At 39.5% G+C, this 14,969-nt stretch overlaps 1 protein-coding gene across 2 annotated transcripts in view; it reads right to left on the bottom strand.

Annotated features, from left to right (window-relative positions):
• Positions 1-14,969, bottom strand: part of Bcap29 (B cell receptor associated protein 29) — a 39,305-nt gene that overhangs the window by 14,429 nt on the left and 9,907 nt on the right. For both annotated transcript variants that reach the window (NM_001164090.1, NM_007530.3), the window contains 2 exons: positions 14,333-14,468; positions 7,293-7,398 (listed from right to left, as the gene is read on the bottom strand). In NM_001164090.1, coding sequence (NP_001157562.1) covers positions 7,293-7,398; positions 14,333-14,468 — 242 coding nt within the window. The remainder of the gene's footprint in view (positions 1-7,292; positions 7,399-14,332; positions 14,469-14,969) is intronic.

Consider the following 14,969-nt stretch of genomic DNA (forward strand, 5'->3'; position numbering starts at 1 on the left):
TTTTAACTTTTAAAAATGATTTATTTATTTTTATTTTGTGTATTGGTGTTTTGCCTGCATGTATGGCATGTATGGCATGTATGTCTGTGTGAGGGTGTTGGAGCCTGTGCAAGTGGAGCTAGAAATTGTTGTGAGCTGCCATGTGGGTTCTGGGCCTCTGGAAGAGCAATCAGTGCCCTTAACCACTGAGCCATCTCTCCAACTCTTTCCTAAGTATTTTTAGACAAGCTGTCCAGTTTAATTTTTCTGTAACTCCCTCTGCAATGAAAATAAGTTCCTATAAGGTGCTATAATCATTATAAAAACATTTTCCATAAAGGTCTTTAATAAACATGTATACCGAGTTAGGAAGTACAACAAAAGAACATCAAGATATTAAGACATTCTTTTAAGCAGGGCAGTGGTGGCGCACGCCTTTAATCCCAGCACTTGGGAGGCAGAGGCAGGCGGATATCTGAGTTTGAGGCCAGCCTGGTCTACAGAGTTCCAGGACAGCCAAAGTTATACAAAGAAACTGTCTTGAAAGAGAGAAAAAAAAAAGACATCCTCTCTCTCTTTTTTTTTTTTCCCCCATAGGGGACCCAACATTTTATCTCCACAATTTACTGCTTCCTAGGACGATACATCAACAAACCTGTCAATCATACGCTTTGCTCCACTCAACAGAGTAATGTCATTGATCCATTCTCTGCCAGTTTAAGTTGATCCACATTTAGAGAACTGTGTTCATTGACCTTAGAACATTTCTCTATTCATAATGCAGTTGGCTGTGTCTATTCATGCTTTTTTGGGTAACTTCCTCATGTATCATTTAGAGAAGGAAGTAAAAATATTGTTAAGTACTTATATTTGCTACACCTCTCTGGACTATATGATCTTTATTAAATAGTCTGTTTTCTCTTGCTAATGCCCTCTGTATTAACTACAAAAGCTTTTCCTTGGTATAGGTGATTTTATATTTATTTGGGTACAATGAAGAGCTCACAGAAAAGGAAAATATAATTGAGTGGGAATGTAAAAAGGAAATAAACAATAACATATCACCATTATATATTTGTCCTAATAAAGTAATCCTTTTTAAAGACCAGATTGGCCTTGAACACAGAGATCCCTGTCTCTGCCTCCCTACTGCTGGGATTAGAGGCGCATGCCACCACTGCCAGGCTCTAAGAAAGTAATGTTATAGAAAGCAAGACTCGTTGTATAGTCTGATAATAACATCAACCATCCATATACAAGATAATATAGAGATGAGTTAATAAATGAATTACTTGCCTAACTAAAAGGATTGGTCATAGGTTTTAATCACTTTAAAAAGCTATTGTCAACTAGGTCAGTTAGATAACTAAATTTGCAAGGTAAGGGTTAAGGCAGGGGATCAGGAATTACAGAGCAGCTTTAGTTACATGAGAGCCTGCCTCAAAAAACAAAAAAACAAAACATAAAACAAAAACAAAAGCCACAAAACTACCATAAGAAGAAAAAGAAAAAGGAATAGTTTAATTCATGGCTCATGTCCACAATAATTTTACTATTAGAAGTATCCAGAATTAGACTTTGAGAATTTAATTTTAGAAAGATAAATGATTTATCTGCAGGAACTGGAAAACCTATAATTTAAGTTTGCATATAAAACTTATATGATCCTTAAGACTCAGGCAGGAATATAGACGTCTGGCTATACAGAATAGAAGTGTCCTATGAGTCTGCATTTGGTTTTGATTTTCAGTTTCTATTGAAAAGCATTTAGCAGTTTCAGTCTCTGATTCCTACATTAGTATACTTAACTACTGGTAAAAAAAAAAAAAGAAATTAAAAAAATATATATTTTGAGGTTATAAAGGCAGTCTATGAAAGGGAATTTTAGGGTTTTTTTCAAGGTATGGCAAAGTAATAGACATTCACCTAGGAAGATATTGAACCAACAGTATTTTAAAAAGGGCACACAAGTCTACTGTCCCCTGGCCCCATACTGAAGTCTCTATTGCACGCTGCCAGCACTTAGGTACACGTACCTTCTTTACACTCAGGCTCTGTCCTAGCTAGACACGCTTTATCTAGAAAAGTCATTAAACATTTGCTTTTCCCTTAAGAGGTATATATTTTCCTTTTTGAATCAGGGTCATGCTATATAACCCGGGTGCCTCTAACTCATAATTCTTTTGCTCTTAGCCACTAAAGTGCTGGGTTTTCAGGTGAGTGCCAACATGCCTGGCAACAGGTATATTTTTTAAGAAAAGTGTTAATTATTCTTCATGTTAGATGATTTACAAAGAATGTTTTGAAGAATTCTTAAAATTTGGTGATTAATTTTTATTTGTTCATAATAAATGTACTGCTTCTATAATTTCTGGGGTTTTTTTTTTGTTGTTGTTGTTTTGTTTTGTTTTTTTAGACAGGGTTTCTCTGTGTAGCACTGGCTGTCCTAAACTCTCACTCTGTAGACCAGGCTGGCCTTGAACTCAGAAATCTGCCTGCCTCTGTCTCCCAAGTGCTAGGATTAAAGGCGTGTGCCACCACTGCCTAGCACTGTAATCTAATTTCTAATAAAAAATTTTGGTGATAAAAAAAATTAAAAAGGAAAGGGAAAGGAGTAGGAAAAAGGATCAGGGACTGTGCCTCAATTCTTGTTTGTCTCTGAGACAGTCTCTAATTGCCCAGGCCGAATGTGATTGTGAGTTGTAGTGAAGCATGGCTTTGAACTTCTGATCCTGCTGTCTCCACCCCTGTAATCCTAGTATTATAGGTTTCCATGCTTTCTCCCAGGTTCCTTTTTAAGGAGGCATGAATTGCTGGATAACCTTTGCTCTAAGGTTGGCAGCCCTAATGATTTCTTTTTAAGTAAAGCAAGTTACAAGTGTAATCCTGTATTTTTGTTTTGGTTTTTGAGACAGGATTTCTCTGTATAACAAACAGCTTGGCTGGTCTGAAACTAGCTTTGTAGATCAGGCTAGTCATGAACTCACAGAGATCCACCTGCCTCTGCCTCTCTGGTGCTGAGATTAGGGTGCACCATGCCTGTGACAGTCCTGTTCTTAAAGGCATGAGGTACAGGTACTGTCATGTCTAGTTAGGTCCCATGTAGCTTTACCATGGCCTAAATGCATTCAATATTTGAGTTCTAGATATTTCCTCTAGCTATAAGAAGAAACACTGAGGAAGATATAGTTGTAGGAACAACAACTACTAATTATTCTGAAGGGTCTTTAAGTTAATCTTTTGAACAGTAGGTTTTCTACACACAGGTTTATTTCTATTATGAGCTTTACAAATTCTTTACATCTTAGGATCTCATTTTTCATAACAAAGCCCTTTCCCAATTACTCAACACACTGGGATAGCAGACTTATTGTTAAATGGACTATTAAAGTGAAAGACTAGATCCTTGCACCTGACTAGGTTGTCTTGAGTACAAATTAGGTGCTCTGGGATATGTGTGCTCTCTTCTGATCTCAGAGATAATATTAATGTACTGAAACACAGAAATAGCTTACTAACTGGTCAAAATCTGAGCCAGGGATTTAAAATTGGAATATTTACTAGTATAATGTTCTTTTAAAAATATTTATTCTATGTGTGTGCAGGAGTTTATGTATATACGCTATGTGCAAGCAGAAGCCCCAGGAGGTTAGAAAAGAGCACTGGATTCCTTGGAACTGAGTGACACACAATTGTAAACCGCCATGGGGGTGCTGGCAAACAAACGCTGCTTCTCTGGAAGAGCAACAAGTGCTCTTAACCACTTAGCCATCTCTCTAGTCCAGAAACAAGTGCTCTTAACTGCTGAGTCATTTTTCCAGCCCCTGGGAGAGTGTAAGAATAAAGTAAAGAATACTACTTTTCTGTTTTGGCGCTAAAATTGGCTTAAGTAAGCCTTTATATTTAGTACTTTATTTTCTCTAAATAACTTTGGAGAAAATATTTAAGATGGATCATAGAAGCACAAGAGAAAATTCCTTTGGGAAACAGCCTATAACATACCAGGATGACTAAAAGATCATTCTGAAAAGTTCTTAAGCAATGTCATCTTAATATCCCCAATTTTGGAAATATTTAAATGAGTATTTGATGCAGCTGTGTGTTGGGCACTGTACTGTTAATCATATAAAACTTTATCAGCTGATACAGTTTCTTAGTCTTGTCTGTATGAATTTGTCTGGTATAAGTCCAGAAAACAGCCAAAGAAACATCTCTGGAAACAGAGCTTTTGAGCGTCTCAAGGTCACTAAGGAAGGTACCTAAAACAGTACTCCATGTTAATGAAATGTGTTCAGAAAATATTACACACCTTGCAGGAACCAGACAAGACTCACTCAAACAGGACAAGGCTGCTTTGACTTCAACCCTGACTCCCATTGAAAGGAGTCAGAGAGTCTACATTTCAACACAGGACCGATAGCTTCTTATCAGATTATAAACGCAATGCCAATATTATTAAAGAGTTCATTTTCTCCAAACACCCACATTTTCTGTTAAATAAATACTGAAGCAATATTGAGTTTGGTTTTAATCAGGATTAAGAAGCTAAAGTTTAAAGTATCTCAGAATTACAAGTTGTTTTTTAAATTTTAGTGTGCATCTGACTCCCTCTGTGGCTTTGACCTGACTGAATATCCTAAACACCTCAGCCTCCCTCAAGCCTCAGCTTTGTAAAGTGTAAATCATAAATTTTGAGTGCTAAAGAAAGAGGAAACTAAATTGCTTGGAGAGGAACATCACCTATTATCATATTTGGAAAACATTACAGTTTATTCATTCATTCATTCAGTTATTCTTAGTGTTTGTTGTGTGAGAGAGAGTGTGACAATGCGTGCAAGCACAGACATGGAGGTAAGAGGACAAGCTGAGGGAGCTGGCTCCTGCTTTTTATCTCGTGGATCTTAGGGCTCCATCTCAGATAGTGAGTGGTGGCAGTGAATACTTTTACTGCTGAGCAACCTTGCTAGAGCTTCTTGTCTTTTTACATTTATTTATGCTGTGTACTTATGGAAGCCAGAGGTCAACACTGGGTGCACTGAACCTGGTTGCTTACTGATCACACAAAGACTTAGGCCAGCAAGCCCCAAAGATCCTTCTATTTTTGCTTCCCCAGAGCTCTAACTATAGTTGACTGTCACCATGCTGGCTTTAACACGGCTGCTAGGGCTTGAACTCAGGCCTTCTTTTGTTTGCTTGTTTTCAAGACAGATCTCACTGTCACTATGTAGCTCTATCTATCCTGGAACTATGTAAACTAGGCAGTCCTTAAACTCATAGAAATCTGCCTGGCTCTGCCTCCCAAGGGCTGGGATTAAAGGTGTATGTCACTATGCCCAGCTTCAGGTCCTCCTTGCTTGACAAGCACTTTATTGACTGAAATAATAATAATAATAATAATAATAATAATAATAATAACAACAACAACAGTTATTATTAATATTACTACAGTTTTATGCTGGCAAGGCTGGTCTGAAACCCAGTCTGTAGGTAAGACCCCTTTCACATCAATGTCGTGAACCATCATGCCTAGTTTATGAAGTGTTAGGGAATAAATACAGAGTTTTGTGTGTGCGAGACAAACATTGAATGAACTGAGCTAAACTCCTGGCTTTGTTTTGGTTTGTTTTGGTTTTAATGTTATATTATCTACTCACAAAATAAGAGATCCCTGTCAGATATAAAAAAGATTTTGTAACATTATTTTTACTAATTAAATGTACTTTTGAAATACTTCCTTACATTCTCTAAAAGGATTAATAGGAACATTTTATGAGTTAAAAAAATCATCATTGCAGAGAATAGGAACTACTAAATTAATTTTTGCATAAATGTTAAACTTTCCTAACTATATCTACATCTTTTTGAATTACAGTAGATATAATAATATTAAATGAAAAGAAGACTTTTGAGTCTGCAGCTATACCGGGACAATCTTGTTTAGAAGGGGTCTGGATTTCTAATGCACTGACTCTAAGCTGTCTTTGGCTGCTGCTTTTGTTTCACGGCCTAAATTTAGACACATTTTAGGGGTTGATGAGATGCTGCTCTTCCAGAGAACCTGGATTCAGTTCACAGCACCCACGTGGAAGCTTACAACCGTCTACAATTCCATTTCTAGGGTATCTGATGCCCTCTTCTGGCTTCCGAGGGCACCAGGCACACATGTAGTGCACATACAAATATAAAGGGAAAACACCCACACATATAAGAAAATTAAAAATTAAAAAAATATAGTGAAGTTGACTAAAGAATTATGCAGCACATGAAATATCCTCATCTGGGTTTTTGTATATAGAATTAGCTTTTATCTTTGGAATTTCAATTTAAAATTCAAACATGCCTCCATGAAATTACTCCTGTCCAAATAATATAAATAGATCTTTAACAATAGCAAGTAATATTTCAGAGAACTTCTATTGTGCTGAGAGCAACTTAAAGGAAACCTAAACTCGTAATGATCTCAAGTAGGTCTTGATTTAGTCACCGAATCCTATTTACCTTCAACCTAAAGTAGTGGAAGAGATTTGAAACTGGAGAAGGCCTATGCATTCACCATCACTTTAGCCAACAGTCTTAACTATGAATACCTGGCAGGTTTCCTTGTGTCTGGCCAATGTCTAGCATTATCTGCCTCCACATGCTGACACACTGCCTGCAGTGGGGGCTGGGGAGGGGTGTCAAGCTACCCACACTCAATATGTTGTTAGAATGACGATGGGTTTGGAGTATCGACTTTACTATGAGTATTGATATACTAAGAACTACTGGGACTTTTTCAGCACAGTAACAGTTGGCTTTGTAGACTTAGATTTAGGATGCACCAATTTGATCCTACAGTGCAGTTTCTCAACTGATATCCCAGACTGGTGCTTACTTTGTCTTTCTCAATTTTTTTTTTTAAATTTATGTGTTGGAAATATTAAGGCTTAAGATAAGCAATGCACTATTCTATCAAGGCTCTCTCCTTGTGATTCCTTCTATCAAAGAAATAATATATGATGACAGAAGAAAATGTGACTGATTTTTACAAAACCATGTTTATAGGAAAGTTTTCAAGCCCACAGCTCTTTTGCTGAGGCAAGAACATTTGTATTTACAACACAGATCTGAAACACCTACATGTTTTTCTGCACAACAGAACATGTTTCTCTTGGCACAAAGTTTCAATCTCATATTGAATAGAAACCTATGAATAAGTCATCCTCAGTGCTTGGCCAGAGGGCATTTAGTTTTGTTTAAAGTAAACCAACGAGGCGTATGTGACAGCATAAAATATCTGACAGTCCTTCCCCTTACGCACGCATGAAAATTACCATCGGAAGCCTTCTTCAGCTCGGTTTTCAGGTTCTCCTTGCTTTCTATTAGTTTTTTATTTTCAGCTTCCAAAAGGTGTTCTTCAGCATTGTCATTTCTTAGCCCCTATCATAAAAGAGTTACAAGAAAAAATAAGCTTATATTGTAACAGTTGGATATTTTTTTGAATAAATTTAAATTGTTGGTCTTTATTAAGTTGTCATTTTAAGTATTTAATATCTTTTATAAAGTACTTTTACTAAAAGGAACTTGATAGCTAGCAAACACACAAAATGTTGTGACGCTGGGGAGAGAGCTCAGCTGTTAAGGGGACGTACACTTTTACAGAGGACCTGAGTGTGATTCCCAGCATCCTAGTGGGGCAGCTTACAACTCCCTATAAAGCTAGCTCCAGGGGAATCCAGTGCCTCTGAGCTCTGTGGGCAACTACACGTACATTCATCTACCCACACACATTCACAAGGACACACATAGACATAAAAATATTTTTATAAACGATGTATTACAGCTGAGAGGCCTCAACACAGAACAACACAACACAGCACAACACAACACAACACAAAACACAGAAGATTTGCTCTTATTATGGATGATGTCTCTGAGATGAAAGGAGGATTTTCTGATTGGCCGACAGTTAGAATTCTGTGCCTGCCTTCTTTGGTTCAGGATGGTTTTTATGCTTCATGTGCAAACCATCATGCTACAATTGTACTATCCTGTCTGCTGGAAACTATCTTGTACACATGGAAGTACGTAGTGCAATGTTGCCAGGATGAAGAATGGGAAAGGGCAGGGTGATCTCAGGGGAGGAAAGTTCTGGTTTTCGTTGAACAATATGAAATTAATGTTTTTAATGTAGTTGATAATTTAAAATACTCTTTATATTTTAAAATCTAATCTGGATCTAACAATGTCTGTAGCTTGTCTTTTCTAGGTAAGAATAATATACAGATTTGAACAGTAAAGTAGCTCCCAAAAAACATCATAGACTAAAAATTTCCTAACTTCCAAGAGGCTCCCAGGACCCAACAGGGAGGACATTAGCCAAGAACCTGTAGAGACTAAATCCAGTGGATAGACACAGCCCCTGGTTGAGGGATGGGGTTCCCCACTACCCCAAAAAGAATAATCCAGAATTCTTCCTGTTAAAAGGAAATACAGGGACAGAGAGTGGAGCAGAGTCTGAAGGAAAGGCCATCCAGAGACTGTCCCACCTAGGGACACATTCCCTCTGCAGACACCAAACCCAGACACTATTGTTGGTGCTAAGAGCTTGCTGACAGAAGCCTGATAAAGCTGTCTCCTGAGAGGCTCTGCCAGAGCCTGACAAATACAGATGTGGATGTTTGCAACCAACCATCAACTGAGCATGGGGACTCCAATGGAGGAGTTGGCAAGGACTGAAGGAGTTGAAGGGGTTTGCAACCCCATAGGAAGAACAACAGTATCAACCAACCAGACCCTCCAAAGCTCCCAGGGACTAAACCACCAACCAAAGAATACACATGGAGGGACCCATGGCTCCAGCTGCATATGATGCCTTATCTGGCATCAATGGGAGGGGAGGTCCTTGGTCCTATAAAGGCTCAATGAACCAGCATAGGGGAATGCGAAGGTGCTGAGGCGGGAGTGGGTGGGCGGGTGGGGGAGCACCCTTATAGAGGCAGGGGATCAGGGGAAGAGATAGGGGCTTTGTGGAGGGGAAACTGGGAAGGGGGATAACATTTAAAATGTAAATAAATAACATAACCAATAAAAAATATGAAGAAATTCCTAACTTGCATGCCTAGATAGAAATCATCACTGTTACTGTAAGTTAGAACTAGATTAAAAGAAGCATAAAATAAGTTACAAAGAAAGATGGATTATATTTTAAATCTATGAGAGCTATGAGATAGCTCAGTCAGTAAAGTGTGATCACACTGAGTTCAATCCCTAAAACCCACACAGGGAAACGGGCTTGGGAAAGCCTGCTTACACTGGGTAGACAGAGACAGGAGGAAGCTGGACACTCCTTGGCCAATCAGCCTAGCTTATTCTAGGAGCTCTAGGCCAATCAGAGATCTTGTTTTAAAAAACAAAGTGAATAGTACCTGAAGAATGAACCTGAGGTTGACCTCTGACCTCTATGCTCATGTGCACACACATGCACACGGACTACTACCCCTCTCCTCAACACACCCAACAACATCAATAGAAAATCAATGTAAGTATTTACACGCATGGGCCAGTCAAGGTGGCACACGTCTTTAATCCCAGCACTCGGGAGGCAGAGGCAGGCGGATTTCTGAGTTTGAGGCCAGTCTGGTCTACAGAGTGAGTTCCAGGACAGCCAGGGCTACACAGAGAAACCCTGTCTCGAAAAACCAAAAAAAAAAAACAAAAAAGTAAGCGTGGTGGCAGCAGCTTGGTTCTGATAGTGTCCACGGTAAGGAAAACATGGTGATTTAAAATTGTCTATACCAGAGGGGTTCATTTTCTATCATTAGTGGGTAATTTATCAGATAAAACTCACAGAATCTAGTGAGCAATGAGTGGATGCAAACATTTTAGCATGAAAGATGAAGAGAAAGCTGCTCTATAGCCTTTGTCCGGTAGCTTTCATCTAATGGAAAGGAAAAACAGGTACATCAAAGCTAAACCAAGAACATGCCCCCCCCTCCCCCCAAACGTGGGAATAGGGTAGGAGTGGGCAGCAGAGGAGGAACGACAGCTCCAGGCAACACACTCTCTCCTGCAGCACGGAGGAGAGTGGAGGCCTCAAGCAGCCTGAAACAGAAAGCCATCAGACCTTTGAGAATCAAAAGTCGCCTCTAGAAAAGCAGAGAGAGAACTTCTCGAAGCCTAATTTTAATTTGTTGCTTACTTCAAGTTCAAAACAATTTTAGCCTAGAAAAGAAGGGTTACATTTGTAAAGGCAGAATAGATGTAAAAACACACAGCTTACTTTGGATGACGACCACAGTGGGGATGATGACCAAACTTGGGAAGGCACCACTGAGCTGCAGGAATGTTTACACTGACTGCCTGAATTATGCTGCCGACTGGGAAAAGCTGGATTCGCGGCAGGCTTGTAAATAAGCTTTCATTCCTGCACCTGGAAAACTGCTGCCATTTCTTATCCTTAATTCATGCTGGAGAAAGACCAAGAGGTCTGCAGTCTGCAACTCAGCAGCCCCGCCACAAGAGCACAAGTCTTTGCTACCCCAGCCGCCTTGTCCCCACCAGGAGGCAGGAGAGAGCAAAGCTTCATGCCGCCATTTTGAAGCGGTTTAGTTAACATTAACTGATGGCAAGGCATGAATGCACACATCAGAGTGAGAGGATGAGGCAGGAGGATTGTGATCTCTCTCTCTCTCAGATGTATTTATTTTTATGTATATGAGTGTTTGTCTGCATATATGTCTGTGTATCACGTGTACTGGTGCCCATGGAGGCCAGAAACGGTATCAGATACCCTGGGACTAGAGGTATAGATGGTAGTGAGCCACAATGTGGGTGCTGGAAACTGAACTCAGGGTCCGATGGAAGAGCAGCAAGTGCTCTTACCAGGGAGCAGCATCTCTCCAGGCCGAGTATTGTGATTTCAAGGACAGTTTGGGCTACTTAAAGAGAATCTGCCTCGAAAAGTAAACAAAAGTCAACTAACTGATCTTTCATAACTATCTTATTTCTTTGACTGAATTATTTGATGAGAAATGGGCTTTGTGCACCAAAGCATCATTTTCATAGGACAGCACAGGAGTTGAGGGTACAGAGCCAGTGGTTGTAAATGCAGGGGTTACAGTCAGGCTGCATGGCCTCAAACTTCCTCTACTGTATCTTTTTTTTTTTTTTTAATTACCCTCTCTCTCCCTGTTTTCTCAGCTAGAAAATGCAGACAATACAACCGCATGGGATTGTTTAAGAATTAAAAGAGTTAATATCTTACTGTGAAACACTTAAAACCACAATTGGCATAGAGTTAACTATTATTTATAGGCACAGAACCTTGAAATTCAAAACCTAGGTGACTTGCCCTAGGTCACACTGCTGATTACTGTAGTGCTGAAATTAGTACCCAATTGAAAGTTTCTGAATCTCAGGATTATATATTTTCTGTAGGATAATATTCTCTCTATATAAAGAGGTATTTTAGCAATTTTATCATTGTTTCACTAATATTTCAAAGCCCATATGAAATTTTAAAAAAGGCATTTTTTTACATTCTTGCCTATGGCTTTTATTGATTACATCCCCATTAGTTAGACAGGATTTATCCAGTTTACAAACTTCCTTCTCACGTGTACTAGCTTTAGTGTAGCTTATCTGATAGTCCAGCCCACTGTGCCTCTTCTTCTGATGGTCTAGCACTGACTGACTGAGACCCAGCTATACAGCAGTCAGGGAGTCAGCACAGCATGGAATCAAAGACAAACTGTGGACAGTCCAGGAATCAGCAAGCAGGTCATCAATTTTCTACCGTGAGTGACTGGCTTTGAAAACAATTCCAAAGGAAGAGTTCTAAAGTTCTCTTGAAGGGTTGCTTTGAAGGACAGGGCTAATTTAACTCTGTTAGTTATGATGTACATGTGACAAATATTTTATAAAAAATGTTAAAAAAAACTGTCCACGCACAGTTCAAGATTAGGAGGAAAACAAGTAAAGGGGGTGTGCACCACAGCGGTGGTTAGTTTCAAAGCTCTGGAGAGAGATGAAAGCCCTCCCGTGAACACAGAGCTGGGGCTTTTGAATGTGGTCATCAAACACTAGACGATGATTTTACACTCTGGAATAGATCAAAAGGTCGAAAATTAAGCAAACAACACTGAAGTACAAAATGAAATTGATTGTGCTGTAAAGAAAGCAAAAAGTACTTATTACTAGCTTTTTAATACAGACCATACCTACATCTTGATTTCTAGAGAACAATATTATTTTAAGAGGAAGTACAGAAGACATCAATAGATCAATCAATTTTTTTTTTTCAAATCCGAATAAACTTGGTGAGCGGTCAGTGGGTAAAAGCACTGCTATGAGAACGTGGTGGCCTGAGGTCACCCCTAACACTCATGTAAAGACGGCAGAAGAGAGCTAATTCCTAACTACACAGGCTGTGGCATGCCCATGCCCGCCCTCTCCATACATCATGCAGACACCACAATCATTTCTTATAAAGAACAAAACAAAGTAAAACATAAACTGTTTATAACACGCTGTTTCCATAAAAGATGCTAGTTACAACCTGTTCAGAAAGAGCCATTTTTAAAAATCCTGTTTCTATGAAAGGAGGTCTTTCCTTCTTTATTTTGTTACTATCTAACAAATACCATAAAAGGTAAGCTAGAAGTTCTGAGTAGGAGGCGGTGAGACTTATGAGCGCTGAACTCTACTGGTCACGTGACGGCTGCCTGGCTTCCAGCTGATGGCAGGTGGTACTTGCAGGCAGGTCCTTTTTTAAAGGCTGGGCTTTCAGTGTCTACTGCTGAACATGGCATGGACTTAACATGGAGACTATATTTCTTTAGTTTGTAATAGAGAAATAATCTCAATGCATGATTATAAAAATACTTTCCTCAGAAAAATGTGTTTCATTTGTTAACAGTTCCAGAGACTTTTTTTTTTTTTTGAGGAAAAACTCATGGACTTATTATGAACTGAAATGCTGAATCTATAAGATCATTAGATTTTAAAATTCACAATAATTTTGTGTTTTCCTTTTCTTTTCTTCTTCTTTCCTTCCTTCCTTCCTTCCTTCCTTCCTTCCTTCCTTCCTTCCTTCCTTTCTTTTTGCAAATAGGGCAAACCTCAATATTTGACACACACACACATTGTGTGGATATCAGAAGACACAAACAACGTAAAAATTGTAAAAAGGACTTTTAAAATTATTTAAATCATCAATGTAGTCTCAATAATTTCTCTCTACTTCTCATAAAACAAATCATACTTTAACTGAAAGAGAAATGGACACAGAAAATTATAAAGATTTAATTTAGAGGTTATGAAATAAAATTAATGGTAACAGAGGACTTCAAATTTGTAAACCAAGAATGGCTATAAGATGCCACATTCTGGGTATGGCATGGTCCCTGTAATCTTCAACTCACTCTAGCTATGGTTACTTGCACTGGGCCAGTACAAGACTGGCCCCTGGCAAGAGACAGTCACAGACGGCCATAGGGCCTACTCCTCCCTGGTGAACTACTGACTACTGAGAGACTCTGGAAGAGGGGTTCATCAGCTGTGCACCCAGTGGTTACCCACTAAGTTACAACGGAGAGCTCCAAATGTGTGGGCACAGAAGGCCTCGGTTAAACTCAGTGCAGCACAAACCAACAATGGATGAAGGTGGAGAGGAGACAAAGGAGGGGGGGGGACAGAGATTTGGGATGGGTGGGAAGGGGCAAGGGGGGCAGGGGTAAGAGTAAACAGAATATACATGTATGAAATTGTTTAAGAAGAAATTCAATTACAAAAAAACCTATTAAAAATATGCATGCTCCGGTTGTCCTCTGAGGCGCTCCACCCAGCAGCTGACTCAGATAGATACAGACACCCACAGTCAAACAGTGGATGGACCTGGGGACTCTTATGGAAGAATAGGAGGAAGGATTACAGGCCCTGAAGCAGATAGGAACTCCACAGAAAGACCCACAGAATCAACTAACATGGACTCTTGGAGCACGGGCTATACCTAGACCTCTCTATACATTTGTAACAGATGTGCAGTGTAGTCTTTATGTAGGTCCTGAACAACTGGAACAGGGGCTATCCCAAAAGCTGCTAAAGAATAGCGCACAGTTTTAACCTCGCACTCAAGAGGCAGATGGGCAGGAAGATCTCTGAGTTCAAGGCCAGCTTCATCTACAGGGTTTTTTTTTTTCCAAAACACAACAAACAACAACAACAGTAATCACTCCTTAGATCAAGGCTATTGTCTCTGTCACTTTCTCCTGATAAATTATGAAAATGCTATTTTTGATGCTAAAAATAGTACATTTCTCCTTGTGAATATTAACAACATCGACACATTTTTTTTATAAAGAAAATTAAATACCAATTTTAGTTTTTCATTCTCTTCCATGAATTTCTTGGCAGCCTTATTGGTATTTTCTGCTTGAATTTTAAGCACTCCTTTGTTTGCTATTTCTTTTGCCAGCTGAGTAATAAGCGTAACCAGACGTCTCAACACTCTGAGGGGAAAAACAAACCAAGTTCAAAATAATGCGTAACTAGATTAATCACCGGGAACTCTGACTCTAACACAAATAGCCATTGTCAAATAATTCCTGTTAGAGCTACAGAAATGGTGGTGGAGTCGGCATTGAAATGGGACATTTCCTTTTTGCTATCCAAGTCTGTCAGTTAAAACAAGCTGAGCTTCACTCCTTTGCATCCTCTGTTGGAAGGTAAGCATTAGAATACAGAGCTGGAGAGCTGCCCTTGCCCCCGCCATCTGCAGCTTTGGGAAAGCTAAGCTGAGGTAGTGCTGGAGAGCTCGCCCTGCTGGTGCTGGTGCAGTAGAGTTGGCTGACTGACCAACTCAACTACCTCCCAGGCCCAAACCCAAGGGCTTTGGGTTGGCTCACCACAATATCCATCCCATCTATGATCTGCTGGGGTGTGTGAAGGGAAGGGTCCTGCAGACCCAAAGCTGCAGGATCTCCATGACACAGGGTAACAGGAAGGTATCC

This window comes from Mus musculus, chromosome 12 (genome assembly GCF_000001635.26).
Source record: "Mus musculus strain C57BL/6J chromosome 12, GRCm38.p6 C57BL/6J".
Taxonomy (NCBI): Eukaryota; Metazoa; Chordata; class Mammalia; order Rodentia; family Muridae; genus Mus; species Mus musculus.